The sequence below is a fragment of the Melampsora larici-populina genome, assembly GCF_000204055.1.
Source record: "Melampsora larici-populina 98AG31 unplaced genomic scaffold MELLAscaffold_15, whole genome shotgun sequence".
Taxonomy (NCBI): domain Eukaryota; kingdom Fungi; phylum Basidiomycota; class Pucciniomycetes; order Pucciniales; family Melampsoraceae; genus Melampsora; species Melampsora laricis-populina.
The window spans coordinates 1,301,548-1,324,483 of NW_006768779.1; the positions used below are offsets into that span (position 1 = coordinate 1,301,548).

At 39.4% G+C, this 22,936-nt stretch overlaps 8 protein-coding genes across 8 annotated transcripts; 2 read left to right on the forward strand and 6 right to left on the reverse strand.

Annotated features, from left to right (window-relative positions):
• Positions 1–755: 755 nt before the first annotated feature.
• MELLADRAFT_71725 (uncharacterized protein) lies at positions 756–1,392 on the forward strand (the record flags this gene model as incomplete). Its single annotated transcript, XM_007409221.1, has 2 exons — positions 756–946; positions 1,038–1,392. One exon carries the CDS (start codon positions 756–758, stop codon positions 921–923), a length of 168 nt encoding a protein of 55 aa, XP_007409283.1.
• A 369-nt stretch (positions 1,393–1,761) lies between these two features.
• MELLADRAFT_48123 (family 4 glycosyltransferase) lies at positions 1,762–4,141 on the reverse strand (the record flags this gene model as incomplete). The annotated part of the gene is made up of 6 exons (XM_007409281.1): positions 1,762–2,293; positions 2,366–2,897; positions 3,002–3,185; positions 3,257–3,428; positions 3,489–3,624; positions 3,708–4,141. 6 exons carry the CDS (start codon positions 3,968–3,970, stop codon positions 1,997–1,999), a joined length of 1,584 nt encoding a protein of 527 aa, XP_007409343.1.
• A 1,003-nt stretch (positions 4,142–5,144) lies between these two features.
• Positions 5,145–6,765, reverse strand: MELLADRAFT_85806 (uncharacterized protein; the record flags this gene model as incomplete). Its single annotated transcript, XM_007409280.1, has 3 exons — positions 5,145–5,234; positions 5,324–5,486; positions 5,567–6,765. 3 exons carry the CDS (start codon positions 6,763–6,765, stop codon positions 5,145–5,147), a joined length of 1,452 nt encoding a protein of 483 aa, XP_007409342.1.
• Positions 6,766–8,086: 1,321 nt separating this feature from the next.
• MELLADRAFT_85807 (uncharacterized protein) lies at positions 8,087–8,602 on the reverse strand (the record flags this gene model as incomplete). The annotated part of the gene is made up of 1 exon (XM_007409279.1): positions 8,087–8,602. The coding sequence occupies one exon, from the start codon at positions 8,600–8,602 to the stop codon at positions 8,087–8,089; it is 516 nt and encodes a 171-aa protein (XP_007409341.1).
• Positions 8,603–11,554: 2,952 nt separating this feature from the next.
• On the reverse strand, positions 11,555–12,322 carry MELLADRAFT_124070 (uncharacterized protein; the record flags this gene model as incomplete). The annotated part of the gene is made up of 1 exon (XM_007409278.1): positions 11,555–12,322. One exon carries the CDS (start codon positions 12,320–12,322, stop codon positions 11,555–11,557), a length of 768 nt encoding a protein of 255 aa, XP_007409340.1.
• Positions 12,323–13,715: 1,393 nt separating this feature from the next.
• Positions 13,716–14,883, reverse strand: MELLADRAFT_35564 (uncharacterized protein; the record flags this gene model as incomplete). The annotated part of the gene is made up of 4 exons (XM_007409277.1): positions 13,716–13,949; positions 13,992–14,388; positions 14,468–14,682; positions 14,785–14,883. Coding segments are annotated over 4 exons (945 nt in total), but the record flags the coding sequence as incomplete, so codon positions are not given.
• Positions 14,884–15,925: 1,042 nt separating this feature from the next.
• On the reverse strand, positions 15,926–16,902 carry MELLADRAFT_48126 (uncharacterized protein; the record flags this gene model as incomplete). Its single annotated transcript, XM_007409276.1, has 5 exons — positions 15,926–16,042; positions 16,111–16,180; positions 16,257–16,375; positions 16,474–16,640; positions 16,800–16,902. Coding segments are annotated over 5 exons (474 nt in total).
• A 1,668-nt stretch (positions 16,903–18,570) lies between these two features.
• MELLADRAFT_35544 (uncharacterized protein) lies at positions 18,571–21,472 on the forward strand (the record flags this gene model as incomplete). The annotated part of the gene is made up of 9 exons (XM_007409222.1): positions 18,571–18,817; positions 18,903–19,142; positions 19,214–19,514; positions 19,590–19,918; positions 19,983–20,216; positions 20,280–20,377; positions 20,443–20,807; positions 20,878–21,016; positions 21,092–21,472. The coding sequence occupies 9 exons, from the start codon at positions 18,571–18,573 to the stop codon at positions 21,470–21,472; spliced, it is 2,334 nt and encodes a 777-aa protein (XP_007409284.1).
• Positions 21,473–22,936: the final 1,464 nt, after the last annotated feature.

The window sequence follows — 22,936 nt, forward strand, 5'->3', positions numbered from 1 at the left end:
TCAAACTTGTAAGTTTAACTGATCTTGGAACTGGCTATGAGAACAACGACAATTCTCTTTCCGAAGATTATATTAATTACCTGATAGATGATAATGTTAGATAAGATAATAGCTGATCTGGCTTCTGCTCTTAGGAAAGACCGCTGACCTACAACACAGTTTAGTAACAACCACAACACAAAGATGAGAAAGGTGAGTAATGTAGTATGAAATGAAAATCTAGTAGAATATTTTATAAGTACCTGTGATGAGGTTTAGCGTAACAAGTAAAGAGCAAGAAGATTAAAGTCAAACTTGTAAGTTTAACTGATCTTGGAACTGGCTATGAGAACAACAACACTTCACATTGAAACATCAGATTAATTCAATAAAGAAAAGAAATTAGATAAAACGAAAAATGAAACATACGTACATTCTCTTTCCGAAGATGAGGAAAAGAGAATGTACTTTGGGGGTTTAATAACTAGCTTTATATATGATCTTTTGGTTGGGGTAGAATATCTTTTGTAAGTAATCTTTTCTTATACCCGTGTAGTGATTCTTATAATGACATCATTGAATTTTCCTAAATTGTTAATCACTTCTCGTAACTGCTCTCTTTACACATAGTCGATTGGACACCAACAGGTTTCGGTACTTATCCGTGCTTTACTCACATAACTCGGCCCTGTCTCCGCCAAATTTGGCCGCAGCCGCAGCCAATCCGGGCATCAAACAAGTAAACAGCTTTCGTATTCGCAAGAGGGCTTCTCACCATGAGAAACCGGGCTACTAGAACACCTCCAATCAAGTATCAAACCAGGCAACCACCATTTCTCAACCACCGCATCAAGCTTCAACAATCAAATCTCCTTTGGAACGAACCAACGTTTCTATCCCTTCCGCATTGGGAAGATCAAACGTTCAATTTTGAAGGCGACTAGCCAACATGAATCGCCTAAAGATGGTAAGTGTCTCGTTCAAGTTCTTTTCCTCATTTTCTTTCTTCCGGTACTGACTTCACCTCACGACTTTCTTTGTTTGCCTCCTCTCAAAAGATCGAACTGTCTTTCTTCCCAAGCACTGCAACGCAGCAATGCTTGATAGGACCAAATTACCCACCTGGATCAAAAGGGACCCGATTCAATATGTGGATTGAACAAAAATGATATGCAGGTTTTGGTGTTGTATACTTTTCTCTTGATCTCAATTCACCATCTCATGTTTGTTGATTGATGAGTTGTTGTGGTTTGTGTTGTGTAAATTTTGTCTTAGTCTTAAATTCTCACACTTGTTGCTCATGTCTCCCTCTTTTTGTATGATTACTTCCTCTTACTTACTCTAACACTTTTTTTATTTCTATTGAGCTGTTTTATGTGTTTGGTTTTGAAATCCAAAAGTTATTGATCTCTGTGATAAACAGATCCGAGAGTTTTTTGACGCTTCAAGCAAGGGCGCGAAGAGGTAAAATTGACCTTTGATGATGAGTGAGAAAATGAGACATTTGAATGAACAAATTGGTGGCGAGCATGTTTGCTGAGCCAGCCAGCGTGATTTCAAAAAATCGTGATTTCAAATTCAAACCGGGCTATATTTCAATCAAATAGGGCGTTGACTAACAAGTATCTGAAAACCGGGCATTGGGTCAAAAAAGGTGGTTGCCAAATAGTGCTGTCCTGTTGCAAAAATGCAATATGCACCACCAAATAGACACTTTAAATTTTGCAGAATGTGATTTCTCAACAGAGATTGCTCAAGTGAACACACCCTTCATGTCGATCAAATATGTAATCATATCTTTTGCATTCCTGAAAATGTTCATCATTCTTAATATATATACATACACTGCATTCGGAAACTCACCAAACTTCAAAGCTCATGATTGCTTCTTACAGATATCTAATTATCCAGAAATATAAATTATAAAACAATTTCATTGATTCCATTACCAATCCAAAGCAAAAAAAACCAAAACTACTTACCCAATCTGCCTTCCAACTCCAACTCCCACTCGACCTCACTCACTCTTCTTCTCTTTTTTCCCAATCCTATCCATCCCAACCCTCATAACTTCCCCAACCCCATTCTCCCAAGCAGATTCAAACACCTTGACGGAAAACTTTTCCACACTCACTCTTCTAGCCTCACTTCTAATCTTCAAACAATCTGTTTCTGAAAGCCTAAAGATCTCTTCTAATCTAGCTGCAAAGGAATCTACATCTGTACCGAAAAATCCGGTTCGGTTTCCAGTCTCATTGATGATATCCATTAATGGTCCACCTGATTTGTGGACTAATGGTACTAATCCTGCTGCCTATAAAACACCAAATCAAAATATCAGTTTAAAGGGGGTTTGTGTTTCTTGGAAGATTGATTGATTGCGTACCATAAACTCTACAATACTAATCCCGAAATGTTCATCAACCATCGTACTGATGCCCACCAAACTGCTCCCCAAAAGTTCCTTAAGTTCATCCCATCCGACATTCACCCTAAGTTCAACACTCGATTGGATACCTAATTCCTTACACCTATTTCTCAAACTTTCAACCCTATCCAAATCTTCTTGATTCCTACAACTACCAACTAAGATCATCTTTACATCTTTTGAAAAGTTTGATGAACTTGAAAACTTTGCAAACGATTCGATTTGTTTAAGTTGATCTTTTTCAGGTCTGTATTGAGAGATTGATAAGATGAGTTTCTTTCGATTTAGAAGAGGAAAACTTGTGAATGTCTTCACGTCACATGGAGGATAAACTATTTGAGATGATCTTGGAGGGGTTGAAGAATGAGAGTGATGGAAATGCGCTCGGAGTAGTTTGTCTACATGAGTTTTGGTCCATGTAGAATTCACCATTAAATAATCAGCTCGTTTTAAACAAACTGAATACACTTCAGCAAAAAGTAAATAATACCTTTTAGTTCCACATCCCCCCAAACCAAACCAAATCAAAAAAAAACAATCAAAAAGTTAACTCTACATTCTTTTGAAATCAGATTAACATAGAAAAAAACATACAATACTTTAAGATAAGATAAAACGAAACTAGAAGAGATTGAAGTTGAATTCTGATAAGACGAGTTTCGATCGGTGACTCTTTTCAACATATTCGTACTGATCGTTGGATAATGTACATAAGCTCCAATCGGAATAGACGTTAAAGCAGACCAAACCAAAAACGTAAAAGCGTATCCCATCGTATCTAATCACCCCAAAACATCAAGAATCAGTTTGGTATATATGAATCGAAAAATGGTTGGGCTGGAACTTTACCAATGTATATATCGGGAATCAGTTGAGTTATGGCTTCGTAGGCTAAAACCATCGAACCTAGTGATTGACCGACCAACGTAAACCTTGGCCATCTACTAGACTCAACCAAGTACCGAGTCTTTAAAGGAATCAGAATCAAAGCATACGGATCTAAATCGATATCGAATCGTTGCTGTGAAACGGATTCCAAAATATCAGATTGATTGATTGATTGATGAAAGAGAGGTCTTACTTTAACTTTGTTGATCATTTCTGATTTAGTAACATTTAGATCTCCAGTATAAATTGCACAAATCGTATTCGGATCAGATCTTTGATGAAACGAAACTGCAGTCCATAAAACTCTTTCACCACCACCACCAGCATTACTAAAAAAAACCCAAAAAAAACCCAAAAAAAACCCAAAAAAAAAGATTAGTGATTAGAAAGTAGGAATGAAGAAATGGTTTACCAATAAGGATGAAACAATCCAATCACCCTTTTTTCCCGAAAAGTTTGAAGAGTAGAACTTGATTGATTAATAGTTTGATTAATAAGTTGGTTTCGTTTAAGTTGATTCGATGAAAAAAGTCTTTGACGTAAAACTTTTATGAAAACTTTCCACATTAAATATACAATGTAAATTGATTGTGTTAAGAATGTTAAGATGATGGTTAGTTTTATGAGAGGTGGTGATCTTGTGAAAAGTTGAATCGAATATTCTTGGAGTTTCATCTTGATGGTGGTGCTTTTTTGATTCGATCGGGGTCTTTCTTGTTCTTGTTCTTGTTCTTGTTCTTCTTCGTGTTCTTCTTCGTGTTCTTGTTCTTGTTCTTGTTTTTATTCTTGTTCTTGGTTTGTTCTTGGTATAGTTTGTAACTTTTATTACGGTTTGTAAAGTTCTAATTTCTCTTCCAAGTTTCAAGTGAGATCAATACCGAAGAACTCTCAAATGTTTCTCCTGATCAGACATACACACACATTTGTTGCAGTTAAACATTTCCCAATCATTTCTCACAAACTCATCTTTAACAAATCAACTTCTCTTGATAATAAAAGTGTCATCAGACTCACTACTAGCAGATCACTAATCATCAATTCACAACCAAGGTGCATTCAAAATTAATCTAAGCATTCAACAAATCATCTAATCCTATATACAAAAACCATCCCAGAAGTTATTGATTTATAAACTTTTCCTCAAATCTTCTTTCCATAATCTTATTTCATTTTGAAACCTTTTACATTCTTGTTCATTTCAACACTTTTTAAATCCAAAAATCCAGCAAAACCAAAAAACCAGAAATCCAGCAAAACCAAAACCAAAACCAAAAAATCCAAAAATCCAAAATCCAAAAAACCCAGCAAAACCAAAACCAAAACCAAAACCAAAGCCCTGATGAAAAAACAAAAACAAAAAAACCCTCCCCAATAACCAATTCCCACACACACAAAAGCTATTCCAGTCCACTTTTTCCAAAAAATAAATAATCCAAATCCAAATCCAAATCCAAACTTGAGAAAAAAAATGTATGTATGTAAAGAAAAACCGTCCCGTTTCTAAAGATTATATATTTTTGTTTTTTTCGTTGATATAACTTTATTTAAACCAAGAAAAAAACCCGTCAAAAAGAACTAATCAACACGTTTTTTTTATAAAACATGAAACCTAAAGAAAAAGAAAAACAGAAAAAAAAAGAAAAAGAAAAGCAGAAAAAGAATCAGAAAAAGCAAAAGGAAGAAAAAAGAGCCAAAAAAGTTATGCAAAGCAAAAAAAAAACAGAGAAGTAGAAGTCAAGTCAAGTCAAGTTCAAAGAAAGATGCATGAGTGCGTTTGTATGTAAAACGAAATCATAAAGAAGAATCAATCCAAAACAAAATGGCATTTCTTTTTCTTTTCTCACTTTCTTCAAGTATTATATTTATAATGTTGTAATTCAGCTTCGATTTCCGCTTCTTTCAAAACCTTCACTTCAATAATCGATTCAAGTTCGACCACCTAAATTCCAAACCCCAAAAAAATCAGTAAACAACCATCCAAACCTCTGGAAATCAATTTGGATGTTGTAGGGGAGGGGAAGAACTTACTTCTTGATTTAATGCATCAACTTGTTGAATATGTTTCCGATTCAAATTCTCAATCTCTCTTCTTAACTCTCTAATCTCTTTTTCCAACCTAACCGTCTTATCATAATCTTTCAAAACCTTCATTGGGTTCTCAATCGCTCCTTCCAACATCCGATTCGTATTCCTTTTTCCCCCAACCCAAAACAAAAACAATCCACCATGAATTTGGATGATAGGTTTCCAAAAAGAAGATGATCCACTTACTTTAATTCTTCGATTTCTTGTTTTAATTCTCGATTCTCAATTTCTACTTTCACCCGATCATCATCCGATTGATTCAATAAGACCTTCAAGCCTAAAATCTCTTGCATCTCTTTCGTCATATTTCCAATCCTATTAGATTTACTCAAACTACCTGTCACACTAGCATTACTCGCTTGACTTCTTGGATCCGTCACCCAAATTGGCAAACTAGATCCCACAGATGATCCAAAACTTCCTTCTCCTTCTTCTTTTCCTCCTCTTTTCCTCCATCTACCTTTCAGATGAGTTGGATCTTGATGATGTTGTGGTTGATGATGAGGTGAAGTGGATTGGGAAGAGAAACTAGTTAAATGTTTTTCCAAGTTATCTAATCTTTGAATTAATCCTAAACTCTCGTCTTGTTTGATACATAACAAACTAGGATCATGTTTCATGTTTCTTAACCTTTCTTCTTCTTCTCTTCTTGTTTTGAAATTCTCATTCGATCTCTGGGTTTCTAATCTAGGTGTCTGTTCTTGATGTTTTTCTCCTAATTCTTCTAATAAGCTTTCGATTCTTCTCTTAGCTTGTCTTAATTCGATTTCGAGTTCTTCTTTGGTTTGAGTGACCGTTTGAACTTTTTGATGTATAGGGACTTGTGACTTTTTGTTGGATGGATCAAGTCCTGTTGGATGGTATGGAATCTCACCTTTATCCATAACTGTACCTGTCCTATCTCCATAATCATCCTCATCCTCATCCTGCTGATCCCTTACCGTTTCTTCTTCTGTTCTTCCAAACCGAATCTTTTTCGAAAAATCATCATCATCCGTATTAGTAGGAATCACCAATTTAGTAGTTTGATTCGATCTTCTAGGTTGAGAAACGATCAATTCATCTCTCAATCCTTCTAATTCGATCCTATCCTTTTCCATAGTTTCTACACATTCTTTTAATCTCATCTCAACTTGTCCTAATTTCATTTCTAAACTTTCGTTTTCTTTGGCTTGGTTCACATTCTCTTCTTTCATCTTCTTCATCATACTCTTATGTCTCACAATCGTATTTCTCATCTCTTCTTCTATCCTTTCTTTCTTTTCAATCTCGCTTTCAAGTTCTTGTTTTAATTCATAAACTTGATCTTGTAAGTTACCTAATCGATCTTTATTATACTTTAAATCTGCTTTTAATCTTTCATTATCAATCTCAATCGCTTCCATCGATAAATGTCCTTCACTTCTTTCAATGGTTCTTTCTTCTATTCTGGTCTTATTCAACTCCGTCCCGTTTCCTTCCTGTGATTCTTTTTTCAACTTTTCATATCTTTCCACTGCTTCGACTCTTCTAGATTCCACTTCTAACATCTTTTCTTCGTATACCGAACAGAGAGATTGACCTGCTTGTCTTAATGATCCCAACTGTTCAACCAATTCTTCTCGTTCATCTTTCCATGACTTTGTTTCTTGTTCAAATTGAGTTTTAAGCGTTTCGATCTCTAGACTGCTTTCGGTGGCTTGTTTAGCAAACCTTTCAATCATCTTGTTTTTCTCTTCAATCGTCTTCTTATACTCTTTTTCCATCTCATTAGATTTCAAACACTGAGTTTCAAACTTGCTTGTGCTTTCTTCGTTAGCTAATCGTAATCCATCTTGTGCCATCTTTCTTTCTTCTTTAACACTTCTTAATTCTTCTTCTACTTCTTTTAATCGGTTCTCAATCGCTTTGAATTCTTCATCAGACTTCGAATTGGTTCGTATCAAGATCTCATCATCCTTGTTCTGTTTGGTTGGATTTAAATTTAATTCTTCGATTAATCTTTCGGTTGGATTAGATCTTTTAAGTTGATTTAATTCATCTGAAATAATCAAGATGGGTTCGGTGTTAGGTTTATCCAAGTCAGAGATGTGATGTGATTCAGTTGAATGAGTTTCAGGTAAAGAAGCACGAAGTTGTCGACTTGATTGGATAGGAGTGGGTATTAAATCAGATGAAGTAGTTGGAAACGGATTAGAATTTTTGGATATTGAAGAAAAGTTTCGTAAGATTCTAGAAGAAGTCGAAGTATTAGGTGTAGTAGTTGTACTAGGTGTGTTGGCGTTCGGATTAGAGGATGGTACGATGGCAGTTGAATTGGGTCGATTGTTATTGAATAGATTTCCAATTGATTTTCTTGCATTATGATGTAATGAGATCCTAGGTTTAGGTTTAGGAGTCGAAAGATGATGAAGAGATTGGTTTGGTAAAGAAGCTTTTAATGATCTACTTAATCTGTTTGGGGGATTTGGTTTGTGGGATGATAGATCTGATTCGATTAATGAAGAAGTTGTATTGATCGTTGGTGGTTTGATTGGTGAATGAGGTCGTGGTGGAAAGATGATTCTTTGTTGAGATTGTGATTGAGATTGAGATTGAGATTGAGATTGTGAATGTGAATGTGAATGTGATTTTGGATATGGATAAGCTGATACTTTTGAGATTGGAAAAAAGATACCACAGTTTGGATCACAAGTAAAATAAGAAACCCTACAAAAGAGAGAGAGATCAGAATGAGTTTGGTTCTTGAAATTCGATTGTACTTTTTCTTTTGAAAACTAACCCATTAACTGAACCCGAGTTTTTACCTTTACCATACCAAGGAGCTTGACCAGGATCATGTAAAGGATAACTTAAATCGATTCCAACCCAAAGTCCGACTTTTTGATCAATCGTTCCAATAAATGCACATTTTCCAATCATTTGATTTGTAGATTTGACTCGATCACCAACTGAGAAAGTTAAATTTGAATGAATGATTGGAGTTGGTGATGTGGTGCTTGTTGTGGTGGTGCTTGTTGTTGTTGTGTGAGTTTGGTTTGATAGAGTTGGTGATAAGATGATTGATTTGTTGCGTGAGATTGAGGAAGTTAAAGTCGATAATGAAGGTCTTGTTAGTTTGATGGTTGATGATTTGGAATTTGATTGTGGTTGGGATTGGGATGTGGTTTGTTTGAGAGGTTTTGTGGGTGATGAAGTTGAGCTGGATGAATGGTTTGGTATGTTTTCTAAGTTGTTGTTCATCTTGATTGGTTGTGGTTGAGAATGGGTTCATGACTTTTGATTGGTTTGTAGTGTTCTGAGTTAGTTTCTCATGAATTCTTGATTCTTGATTCTTGATTGGATTTAAAGTTACCCAACCTTGATCAACTTTCATTTCTACACTTAACCATATACATACTTGACCATACAGTCTCAATTTAGTCAAACCAATCAAAACTTCATTTCACCTTCATGATCTGTGTGATCTCATTCTTGGTTTGTCTATCTTCTGTTTGAGAAAATACCCAAGGGGAGTTGGAGTAAAGTCTATGGTAGAAGTTGGCTACTTGTGCTAGTCGTGTCACGCTAGGACTAGATATATTCACTTAAAACAAAGACAAAGTGATCAATCATCAAAGGGTTTAGTTCAATTTGATCAGCTCCTAGAAATGGAAATGGAAAGTATCACATCTAGTCTGCAAATAAACAAAATTAATCAAATCTTCAATCATCGTATGCTGGTTTCGTCCTCATCGACGTGCAAAGTCACACCATCATATACTATTGTAGATGGAAGTCATTTCAGAAAAATTTAATATATCTTGGATCAAACTTCTTTTCATAGAAAGAATTTACATATTTCATCAGTCTGATATACAGCTGTTTCGAAAACAAAACTGGTTGTCGTTGTTTTTTTCTTTTTTTTTTTCATATCCGCGGTCAATTTATTTGACCTGATTGGGCTAATTCTCCCAATCGGGAGCAAATATGTATCCAAATTCTATTCGCATGCACCTTGTCCAAGCCCCCATCTTGCCAGATCCACCTCACCACATCTCACGAAACAAAAACAACAAGAATGCCTCGATACAGCGCCGACATCAAAGTGCAGGCGATTACTTTATTGTCCGAAGGTATGAGTCGAGCAGCCGTCAAACGCCATCTGCGATCTGCAGTACATGTGGACACCCTCACCCAATGGCAAAAACTATACGAATCAACTCTAGCCGTGGTTTGCAGTGCATCAGAATATGAGAAACGTGGTCGTCCCCTCGTATTCTCAGATCAAGAACGTGAATTCATGGCCGACTTGATCTCTGTGGATAGGAAGAAATAGAGGTTGATGGTTGTGATGTTGGAAATGTGATTGGGCCAGTTTGGCTGAAACGTTGATAAGGAAAATGCCCCGGTGCATGTAGGATTGGTGCTTCTTGAGTCAAATCTTGAGCCGGGTGGAAGAAGCTTGAGGATGTACCGCTATAAGAACCACGAGACTGTTGAGCTGTGTTGAAATTAGTGGTTCTTTGATATGGGAGTGATTGATTGAAACTTTGAAAAGGCCGTGAATTCCGATCAGCAGGCATGTTGAGGATGGCTCAATTGTGTTGTGGACAAACGTGGCGCTGGCTTCAAGCTTGCAATGTGATTCAACAGGGTCCAACAGGATTGAACCTCATGCCATGTAATCAGCTGTCATCAGCCTTTTGCGCGGTTTTTCTGCTAGATTCAAAACCGCGGATATGAAAAAAAAAAAAAAAAAAAAACGACAACCAGTTTTGTTTTCGAAACAGCTGTACACATTTGCCTTCAGAATTTCTCAATCAGATCTACATATGCTCTACAAATCACTCATGGATCAATTTACTTATTGGGAAAATTTCTCAAAACGGCTTTCTTTGGTTCAAACAAACCATTCATGACTGAGAATTTACAAAATCCTTTGATGATTTTTTAAAAAAACTATCAAAGTTGCACCCCTGATCAAAAGCAAATTCCTAGCCATTTTTTTCAAAAAAGTGAATTTTGATGGGCTGGAAGGTCACAAGGTACGCACATAATTTTTTGGCAAGTTTTGATCAACTTGAATCTTACTATTAATTATTAGGTTCAATTACCAAAAACTTGAATTTGTCTTGTTGTTTTACAACATCTTCATGGATGAGCTTTTTTCCTATGGCACCATAATACAAGTACCATCATCAGAGGCAAATCTCTTCAACTTCCAGAGATATCCTACACTTCAATTCACACCAGGAGATGTACCAGATCTTGAAGAAGGTGGGTGTAACTAGAAACAAAATTTAATGAAGTGCGGAGCCTGTAATGGTAAATGAATACAAATGGTCAAAAATTCTATTCTCAAGTAAAGAAATTGGGTTCAAGTCTCAAGTCCCTACCTTGAGTCTGACTAGGTATCTACCCCAGTCCCAGCCCAATACACCCCAGCTTTCTCAAATCCTTACCAAAATTACCTGCTATAAAAATCTACATAAATTCATCCGCACTCCAGGTGCTGTAGAGTTGGGACTCAGAGTCAGGAATTCCTGGGGATGGTGAGGGCAAGGTTCAGGCTTACATGCTTTTGGCTCCTCTGCAGCCCCTACAGCTCCCCCAAAGCCTGAAAGCCTACCCCCACAGTGCCCGTAAAGGGCGCCCCCAATGTTGGAGGCCTTTAAGAGTACAAAGGCTTGCCTTTGTACTAGCTATAGCCCTTGGCGTTGGGAGCCCTCTCCACGGGCACTGTGCGCTGCACTCTGTAGGCAAAGATTGCTCATCTGAACTTCCAGCCTGGTGGGCTTGTCCTCAGATCTGCAGGGGCAGGGCAAAGACCAATACTTGACTACTTATACATAAGAAGTGACTTTGATTTGAACTTACATGGGGAGTATGTGTACAAAGCCACTTTGAAAATAAATCAAGATAAAATTGGAATCTATCAATTTTGCAGTCCATGTGATCTGTACCTTTTTGGAAAAAAAATATCATTCCAAACAAAAATAATGAAAGTTTTGCATGAAATTGTAATATGGGTTTGATGTGAAATTCTGAAAGAGACAAGATACAACAAAATATGACAAGTTGATCAGATATTCTATTTGCATATCCATCTATATCAATGAGCTTGATAGGTTTATAATGGTGTCTATGAGAAAAAAAAATATATGATGAGCATTTAAGTACATAACATTTCATGCACTTTGGTCTGACATTAACCTAAAAGTTCCTTGCTGAAGAATGACTGATTGCTTTTAACCAAGCACCCAATGAAGCAAAAGGACACAAAATAGCCAATGACAAACAAGTTTCACCACAATTAACTTGGTTAGGGTTTTTAGAATGCCAACTACAATAACAACAACCAGTATCATAAACGAGTTGATGAGGATGTTTTGAATCAAAGATTTTCATCCTACCACAATATCCACTACAATCACAAGGTTTCTTATCAAGCTGAAAGAAATTATCTCCTTCTAAATCGTATTTGTAATCTAATCCATTTGTTTGATATTTTAGTCGATCTTTTAAATGTTTCATTTGTGCTTTTGTGTATTCTGTACGCTCCATTGGTGGTTCTATAATCGGTGCTATCATATTCGAACTCTGTGGAACCGGTTTACGACGATCGCAGAGGGGTTTTCTTCCCTTGATTAGATCATGATGTGGATCAGAACTTAGAACCTCTTCTTGTTGATCATCATCCAACATAACTTCTTTGGTCAATCTATCGGGACTGGAGACCTCTTCTTTCTGATCATCATTTAACACAACTTCTTTGGCAAATTCTCTGGATTCACTCCCTTGGTACGTCTTTGGTCCATACCATTCAATCGCAGAAGCTGCTCCATGTGATTCGCCATACCCAGGTATCATAGGGGGTGGTATATACGGTGGGTTTGCCATGGGTTGCAGTCCCATCATGGCAGAATGGGCACGGTAAGCCATACTGACAATGACATACAATCCAAGAATGACAGGCTTCATATCAATAACACTTGATGGAATCTTGCTGAAAACCCCATGAAAGCCTATCAGAAAAAGTCTTCCAACAACAGTGCGGAACAAGCATAAAGAAAGTAACACACAAGAAGCTTTGGTACCTGCACAATTGAATCCTGGTCGTAAGCAAACCAATTGTCACGCAAAGGCTTGAGATATCCTTGTGGTGTTCCTAAAGACCTGATCGACTGTAAATATTATAGAAAGAATATTGTGGATAAGTAATTAGCATGTCTTTGTATTGTACGTGTCTCCGGTGACAAGTTGAGCGGAAATGTACGCACCCAACCAATAACTCCTGTAGACTCTAAAGGTCTTAATCCAAACAAAGATTTCTTAAATGCCAAAGATGCGCTTTGACTTGACACTCTTACGAGTTTCCCTAAGTTGTAACAACCGCGGAAAGATTGATTATGAAGAGTTGAAGTATTAAAGTGTGGAAAGTGATTGGAGTAGCGATACCTAAAGAACACCTGATGAGGAAAACTGCGTGGAGGTATCAGAAGAAATGTTTCATTTCAAATAGAAAGATAGGCAGCAAACTTGCATCACTTTTTTCAAGTGGTTGCGTAAAACTTTGCCGCCAAATTGAACTCTTTACCGCATACTAGGTATACCGAATTACTAGGTATCATGATGATCATGTACCACGTTTGAGAGCTCACTACGCGTTGTTCCACATCCTTTTCTGGATGCAAGACGATCGTACCTAATGCGCTTCGGGCGGAAAATTCCTCTCACAGCTAACGAAATTATATCTGAAGGTCATTCAGGCTGAGAAATCAGAAGCAACCTAACAATAAGCTTTTCAAAGCAGTTGCGTCAAACTTTTCCGGCAAATTGCAAGCTCCGATGTATAGTATAGTATAGATATGCCGAATTATTTTACATCCTGGTATGCCACCACGTTTAAGATACAGAGACTTTGAAACATATGAGTGATCGCATTGTCATATTATGAACCTGATAAGCTTTCATCTGAAGATCATTCAGGAAAGAAAGTGAAGGATCAGAAGCAGGTCTATTGCAAGCTTTCTTACTTTTATGATCCATCAAAGCCTTTCTAAGATTCTCAATCTGTGATGAACTTTGACTAAATCATTCCTCAATTAGGGCAATTGTAGAGAAAATTAAACTTGAACTTCCTTTTTGTTGAATCCAATTGTAGGAACGCTACCAAAAACGTCTACGTACCACATCATTTCCTTGGGTGATAATAAAAATCAATTCACAAACTGTCTTCCCAAAAGTAATATAAATACTAAAGCCTTAAATTGATCCAAAAATAAAAAAAAACAATATCTTAAACCCAATCTTGAAAATCCAAAACCAATAATCTTACAAACAACAAATCTTTGAATTATGATTGTTTTTGACTCTAAGTAAATGGATCATCTACTTTTTCTCTCAAACTTTTTTCTTGTTGTTTTACCATTTCTTCCTGTTCAGATTGTTTTAATTTAATTTTGTATAAATTACTATTAGGATCCTTTTCCGGGTTTCTACAAAACTTCAATCTTCTATCAATAGCTGTAACTCTTTCTTTATCGATCGAAGTAGACTTTGATTTCTTAATCAATTCAACCAAACTCGGTAAATAACTCATCAAAAGCTTTACATGACTTTCAACTGAATTCGTCTCGGTTTGTGAAACTCTTTGTGCTTTAGATTTGATCCATTCAGTTATCCTTTCAGGTTCGATTATCCACCAAACAGCTGTAGCAATCTGACTTGGAGTCCAAAGAAATTCCGCATCAGTCAATCGACTAAACCTTAATAACTCTTTCACTTCTATCCAACGTTCATTCAACACTTCTATATCATCTTGTTCTCCCATCCCACTATTCATCAAAGTTTGTTGTAAATCTAAATAAATCCCTCTAGCTGCTAAATGTGCATGATGAACTTTAAATTCGAATCGTAATGATTGAGCTACTAAGAATTCCATCGAAAGTACATCATCGTTGGTCGTCTTAGGGATTCTTGATGCGAATGAATCAATGGATATCGATGTGTTTTCAGTTTTAGTAGCTAGAAAAAGACAAGTTAACCTATTGTAAAAGAAACCCGACGATCAGTCAACAAAGAAATGTAGAAAAAAACAATCAGAAAGAAAAAAAGTGAACCGACATGATGTTTTTAGGATGATAATCCATACATGTATTCCGAAGGTAAAACCGTTTAAGATAACTCATGGCAGATGCTTCAACACTTTCTGGTAATCTGAAGAACGAAGCTCTACAAAGTTGTGAAATCTTAGTAAGATAAAATGTAACTAATGATAATTCATCTGCCACTGTTAAATATTCGATGGCTGAAGTTGAGATCTTGATATCTTCATCTATCTTCATTCCATCTTGTGTATCAGTACGCTAGATGATTCGATCCAAAAAAAAGTTAATTAGAGATGATATGATTAGATTCAAAGTTAATGAACCCTACTCAACTCTTTCTTCTTCTAGTTTTGCTCTCACTCGTCCTACTGCTCCTTCATTTAAATCTCTTCTAGCTTTCTCTAAACCTGATTCGGAAAATCTCCAATGCCTGCATTAAATTTGATCGATTGTTAAGATATTGATTAGATGATAAGTAAGAGAATATTGATGAGTTACCTGAATTGAGTCGATAGTTCGAATAGAGGGATAGGTGTTGAAGTTGATGAGTTGGGATGCTGAGTTTGATTTGATTTAGAGTTCATGATATCAAACTTGAAGTGTGTTGTGCTAAAGTTGAATTGAGTTCATTTTAAAATTCATTGGCTTGGAACTTGAGATTTGGAACTTGATGTCTTCAAAACTTCTCTCATCTTTCATAAGAACCTAAACTGAAGTTTTACGTCTCCACTCATATTTCAAATCTTCCCTCTCAACATATCACACTACAATGTGCCTCTCCTCAGAAAAATCACGCGACATGAATTTTAACCACCAATAAAAAGTCGGATATGATAGCAGCTGTTGCTTGGCACTGGTCATCGACCAGGATTCATGAACTACATAGCTCAAATTTATACGGACCCGCGGACATTGTTATATGTTTCCGATCGTGAAAAGAGTACACGATCTCTGAATAAGCAAGGTAGAAAAACCGACAAATACTGTCATCTTGCAAGGCTCTGAGCTTCTTGACACGTATATCAGAATTATAATCTCACTCGAGGAAGGGGGGTAGCTAGATTCAGCACCATTGCTCTTGACTGAAGGCTTTATGGATATTTAGTTGATATCAAAATCTAATCTTCTATTGGTCAAGATAAATTATGTATAGTTCTGAATCCAATTTGCGAAGATTAGATTCCGCACGCTCATCACATACACCTGGAGCCCATCAGGTACAAGGCAATACATAGAGGCATAGTATTGCATAGCAAGTAAATTACTGCATTCAAGATCGATCACAAAGACTTTTTGACGTGGCATAAGCTTGGGCAGGCGAGGGCAGAAGACTGATGATGGTTGTGCAAGTGATGGTAGAACGGCAAGGATGCCCAAAGGTGTAGTGAAGGCATCATATACAGCGGAGAAGCAAGGAACCTGATAATCTGCAATTACGACCTGGGCTTTTCCTGAATTCACAATGTCAAGGAAATCAACGAGTTAATGAGAGGATGGTGAAAACGAAATCAAAGGATCGACAACTAACCTTCTTCTCGAGCCAAAGTGCCATCAGACCGACACCAGAGACCTTGACACACTTGAATCGCACCTAATAGCCACACCCGCAAAATATTCAACCTCACTACTTTGTCACCAGGAGGATATCGGAAAACTTACACCAGGAATATCACCCTTGGCCTTTCCCTTTCGTCCGAAACCAGCAATCAAGACCTCGTCGTTGTCATCCCTAATTACCAAATGAAATCAAGTACAAATCTCAACAAACATCAACACTTCCAGGTCAAAGATGACTTGGTCCTTACAAAAAGTTAAGACAACCATCGTTAGGTACGAAAGCGGTGACCTTCTTTCCGTTCTTGATCAATTGTACTCGAACACACTTTCGGATAGCAGAGTTAGGTTGTTTAGCTTCAACACCAACCTAGAAGTATCCCCATAAGCATCCGAAAAAAGTCTGAATCAGGAACCGCATGTCTTTACATCCATGTCGAACAGTGATATAATGAGATCTTCATGCACCTTTTCAAGTACGATACCTTTAGCGTGAGATGATCCACCAGTGGGAGATGATCGGTAAGCGGTTCCAAGGGCACGTTTCTTGTAAGTCTTATCGGCCCATCGGTTCTCTCGTCGTTGGTTACGGAGTTTTCGTGCGGCGTGAAGACCTCTTGGTTTACAGGCACCCACTGCGAAGAGTTTTCAATCAAATTCATTTTTTCAAGTTTTTTGAGAAGTAGGTAAAGTGATTCAAATTTGATGGGTTGACGGTTAATGATAAATAAAAGTGAGTCATGACGTGAGCGATATTGATCATTCAGAGTATCATTAAGAAAAGAAGCACGTACTCTTGAAGAACTACTGGTCGGTGAGAAGTTGGTAAGGGTGTCTCGTCGGTGTCGCTATCGTCGGTGATCCGAACTTCGATACTGTCAATGGCTCCACTGCTCCGGTTTCCGCAGTCGTGTATCGTTTAGGTCTGCTTCATGCGCTTTGCGTGTCTCACACAAGCTCTGTCACACACGCAACATTCCATCACCATCGCCGCACGGTACCGGGGATTGTTCGTCCCTTCGCCTCGATCATTGCAATTTTGAGCACACCTCACCAGAATCACAGACAGTCTATCGATGTTCTGCAATCAAGACCCTCAGAGACATCAATACTGTTAATGCAAAGCTATGCAAGTCAAAACAGGTGCAAAAGCTGAAGAATTATGTTCAGGATTTTCCATAAATCGATTTATCCATTATTTCTGATCATGAATTTGTAACATTTCCAAGCTCTAGATTGTGGATTGCATGTTGCCTTATTCAACTTCCTTGAAGTTGCAGTGATTATGTAGTTATTTGATTATATAGCGGTTAATTTGAGATTTTCCGAAACTTGTTGGTGCCTTCTGACGTTTGTTTCTGGATGAGGTGTATGAACCAAATCTCCTTGGTATCATCCTAGAACCCCCCGATAGATGTGTTTACGAATAAGGTATCGGTCTATTTGAGATCATTCCTGGTCGTTGAAGATTTTTGGATATTTATGTGCCTTGGTACACCCAGAGCTTCACGGAAGCTATCACTGCAGTCCTTCCAAAAGGTATTCTGGGTTCGCAGCATTTGAATATGACCTTTGTTTTCAATCAACTTCAACTTCTGGAAAACCATCAGAGGAAATGAACATTTAGTTTGGGATCTCGCTCAACATTTTTCATCAAGCGCAATTGCATTCAAGTCACGGACACCGGAGAACCACGATATGTTTCCCAAAGCTGCTCTATCAAATACAATGACAAAGTCCATACCAGCTGATCGCCCCTCACATTACACTCGCCAAGGACTCCATCAGTCCTACTCTCTGGTGTAGTAAAGATACGCACGTTGACGGAGTCTGTGGTGAGTACGATGCGGTGAGGAAGCATTTGGTATAGATTTTGACCCTTTGTTGAATATGTCAGCTCAGGCAAACACAATTGTAGTTCTTGTTGGTGATTGTTTGAGGAACAACTTGGGGTTTTTATAGCGCTGCTTGGTTGCTGGATGAATAACCGATTTGACTGGAGATATCGGAAAGGGGTAGCTTTGAAAGCATGGTGAGTGATCCAAAAGGCCCTCTTGCACCTCTTCATCAATCTTGAGAAGACACAAAATCTTTACTTCCGGGTTACGCAAGCAAGTCCTCCAGAAACCAGACGGACAGACCACCACGGTGCTGAAAATTTCAGGATGTGGCAAGACTCGCGAAATTGACTCTATATCACTTTTGTAAGACTTGTTGGACTCAAGGTTTCGTGTCAAGGAATGGAAGTCATCTCATGCTTTGCAAGTTTTAAAGAAATGCAGCTGAAATGCAGCGGGAGTCGAAATGTGTGACTTTTGCACGAAGTCACGTGAGAGTGATATAAGCATATACTGAAATTCTATTCTTATAGCGGTGTGTAACCTCCGACACATCTTTGATTGACACAGGCGGATAAATTTTAGTATTCGCAACAAGACCTTCAACTGATTTCCCCTACACATTGGGATGCCATCAGGCTCACGGCGAGCAACCATCTCATTTTATTGAAAAATACGCAAGAAGAGATACTCAGGAAATTCTTGGAGCTAGAAATCGATTTACAAAATGTGGCGAACAAGCAGGACATACGCAACAGTCTCAAAAAATTATCCATCTATAACTCCACCTTATTCGCATTTGATCAAACAACTACAGCGAGTCAGCGATGTACTTCCGAAGACTCAGCGTGGTCAGCTTACCCTCACCGAGAAAATCTTCTTCAGTCATCTTGATCCTGCCACAATCTCTTCACAAAGTCTTCGTCGTGGGGAATCTTTTGTCAAATTGAAGCCGGACCGGGTGGCCATGCAAGGTGCGGACAAGCAAGAGTGATATGCTCGATTAGACAAGAAGATTATCGACTTATCTGGCTAATTTAAGTTATCCCGCTAATCCAGATGCCTCCGCTCAGATGGCACTGCTTCAGTTTGCGACATGTGGGATGAACTCGAGTGCTGTTCCAGCTTCAATTCACTGTGATCACCTGATTTCGGCCGCTGAGGGGGCCAACGCAGATCTTGCACGCGGTATCAATTCATCCAAAGAGGTTTTTGATTTTCTCGAAAGTGCGGCAAGAAAATACGGTCTTGAGTTTTGGAGACCTGGGAGTGGAATCATTCACCAAATTGTTCTCGAAAGTCAGTCTTGTTAGCTGGGAAGCCTTCTCTATAGAATCATCTGACATGATATACTTTTTTCAATCATGTAGACTATGCTGCTCCTGGTCTGTTTATGCTGGGTACCGACTCACACACACCTAATGCTGGTGGACTAGGCGCGGTTGCGATCGGGGTTGGTGGAGCAGATGCAGTGGATGCGATGACAAACACACCCTGGGAGACTAAACTACCCAAGATCATCGGGGTTGAATTAAAAGGCAAGATGAACCCGTGGACAAGCCCAAAGGACCTGATCCTCCATATTCTCGGCAAGCTTACTGTGCGAGGTGGTACCGGCTTTGTGATTGAGTACTATGGCGAGGGTGTTGATCATCAATCCGCTACTGGCTTGTGAGTGGTTCGGGAGACTCATGTCTTTCACTCACGCGGAACCTCGTTTTGACATCTTACCTTCCGTTTATCCAGAGCCACGATTTGTAACATGGGCGCTGAGATGGGTGCCACGACATCATTATTCCCCTACACCTCACAGATGCGGACTTATCTCAAAGCTACCAATCGTGCCCCAGTTGCTGAGGCAGCTGACGAAGCACAAGCTCACGGATTCCTCTCAGCCGATCCCAACTGCCATTACGATCAGCACCTTTCCATCGACCTCTCGTCACTGGAGCCACATATCAATGGCCCTCATACTCCAGATCTAGCCACCCCGCTGAGCAAATTCAAGTCGTTTATAGAGGAAAACGGCTGGGAAGACCGAGTTAGCGCAAGTTTAATTGGAAGTTGCACAAATAGTACGTCGTACTTATTCTCCATCAATCGTAAATTTTGCCTGTGCTAACACAGACGAATCTCAAGGTAGTTATGAGGATATGTCTAGAGTGGCGAGTATCGCTCGACAAGCAATAGCCAAAGGTATACGGGCCAAGACACCATTCATGGTCACACCCGGATCTGAATTGATCAATGCCACGATTGCCAGAGATGGAATCAAAGGTACCCTGGAGTCCGTCGGCGGCCTTGTGTTGGCCAATGCGTGTGGACCCTGCATTGGCCAATGGGACCGCACAGAAGAATCAGGAAAGGAAAATGGTACGCTTTGTTGCCTAAAATTCCCACTGTGACGTAATGAACTGATGTACCAGTGATCGACAGCTATTTTAACCTCTTTCAACCGAAACTTCCGAGCAAGGAATGATGGAAACAGAAAAACAATGAACTTTCTGGCTTCCCCGGAGATCGTTACTGCTATGGTAAGCATTAGCATGGCTAGTGATGATGTCAAAATATCGTTTCGTCGATCTGACTCAATCAACAGGCGCTTTCAGGCAAGCTTTCGTTCAATCCGATCACAGACACCTTAGAGGACTCGGAAGGCAACCCATTCAAACTCGATCCGCCCGTGGGCGAACGTCTCCCGGTCAGCGGGTTCGAAAACGGAGATATCAGCTACATCCCAACACCAGATCCAACACCAGATCCGACCACAGAGATCAAAATTGACCCACAATCCACTCGTCTTGAACTTCTACAGCCTTTTGAGCCACATTGGCCCGACGCTACCAAGCCTTTAGAGTTCGAAGGCCTCCGATGTCTTTTACGGATCCGTGGCAAGTGCACAACTGACGAAATTTCCGCTGCCGGAAAGTGGCTTAAATTCAAGGGTCATCTCAGCAACATCAGGTTAGAAATAGTACAGCTCCCCATTCTATACTGTGACTTTTTTTGATGAAGCTTATTTGATTGATCACAGTGAAAACACATTGATTGGCGCCACTAATGACGAAACAGGTAAAGTCAACACTGCGCTCGACGGAGAAACAGAAGACACTATCCCAAATGTTGCCAAGCGGTGGAAAGCCAAGGGCCAGGGATGGATGATCGTGACAGACGTGAGTGGATTTACAAGGTGTTTAAAAAGTATCTGAGTTCAGAAACTGAGATGATGATCTTGTTGAGTTTTTCAGTCCAATTACGGAGAAGGCTCTGCGCGTGAACACGCTAGCATGCAGCCTCGATTCTTAGGCGCCAAACTCATCGTTGCAAAATCTTTTGCACGTATTCACCTAGCTAACCTCACCAAGCAGGGAATCGTCGGTTTAGTCTTGAAGAATCCTGACGCTGATTATCCTCTTATAAGTGCTGGAGATCAAGCAACCACGGCTGGCTTGGACGCTGTACTGAGGGGTGGATTGGATAAACAAGTGAAGCTGCTGGTTCATAAGCCTGATGGGCGAGTTCTTGAGATTGAAACCGTTCATGGTCTGAGCGAGCAAACTATCAAGTTCATTGTAGCTGGTAGTGCACTAAATCTGATTCGACAGAATGCTAGTGCTGCACAGTCATAGGACACATTCATCGCACACAGCAAGCGTGTTCAACCACTTATATATATTTTTTGAAGCATAGAAATACCCAGTAGAGTATACCAATGATGACGCGCCAACCAAAAATAGCGCTCGTAAACCTGGACAGTGTACCAATAGGTGCAAGAAGATCTCAGTTGGCCTGAAGCGCTGTTCAAAGTCTATGGGTCGCACTCTGTGTCCATTACAGCAAGAGAAGGTGAGAGTATGAGAACTATGCCCATTCACTGACACGAAAACCTTGCAATGAGAAAAAATCATTTTGGCGCACATTGCATGTATCATATGCAGGTTTTAGCTAGATATACTCAGCTACTTATTATAGATGAAAGCCTTCTCAATTTGATAGTGAATCAGTGAAGACCATATTGACTGAGCTCCATGTCCTCCTTCTCAATTTATTCCTCAGCCAGTCAGTCCTTTCAAAGTCCTTCATACCTTAGGCTTGGGGTCCCATTGAACATCCCTTCGATTGGTGCAGGTATCAATCCTCTGGTGACCCTACTGCAATTGGGCTCACCAATCGAAACCGCCAGTGGCATATCAAATGTCACTTAGCATCATAGGTGAATCCCCAGGAGATGATGTAGAAGCATGTTAGATCTACGCAAGGGATCATCTTTGAGATGGAGCGGGACTGTTTTGGTTGGTCAGTCGGAAGCCCTCCAGGAACAAGGCGCATTATTGCAGTTTGCTGAGCGCGTCCAGACTTAAGATTCAAGATCAGCCAAGGGAGAGGGATAAGATTTCGCACCGGTATTTCTCTGCTGACTGTCAACGGGTATGGCCTACGTAGGTACATGAGCGTGTTTCTCTCATATGCTTACGAGTGAACACTTTTTCGATGGCCTTGATCAATTCATTCTATCAAACTTTGGTATTTCGACATTTGTCGAGAACTTGAGAGGGTCAGGAATCGGCCTCCTGAGTCCTATGGAATTATCGATGAAAATTTTCAGCGCAGGTGGAGTCCAGCCTCAGGGACTACCTGAAGTAAGTCAGCGTAAGTCAGACAAGTGGCGGTATGCTCCTAAATGATTCGGCACCGTTGTTTTATGACCATGTGCCCAAGTCCATTGCGCAAGATAAGATCTCTAGAATGCGAGTGTGTGCCCTCAGTGGAGTGTCGTGGACCTAGACAGGGTCGTATGCAACAAACATACCACTGAACCATGAGGCAGGTAAACAATGTCTTCTTTGCAAAGTGGTTCGACATCTTGTCACAATATCACATCGATCTTGAACGGCACGCGTTGACAGAGCCGTTATGATGCTCCCGTCGCCTTCCGTCGCGGACAGAACACGGTGCTGACAAGCTGCCTTTCAATGTGCATGTCCAATGTCCAGGCTCTATATACTATGCTCCGGCACTTCGACCGACAAACAAGCAGGGTCCAGTAATTGATCTGGGTATCGGACATGGGCCGAATGGTACGTGGCTGTAAA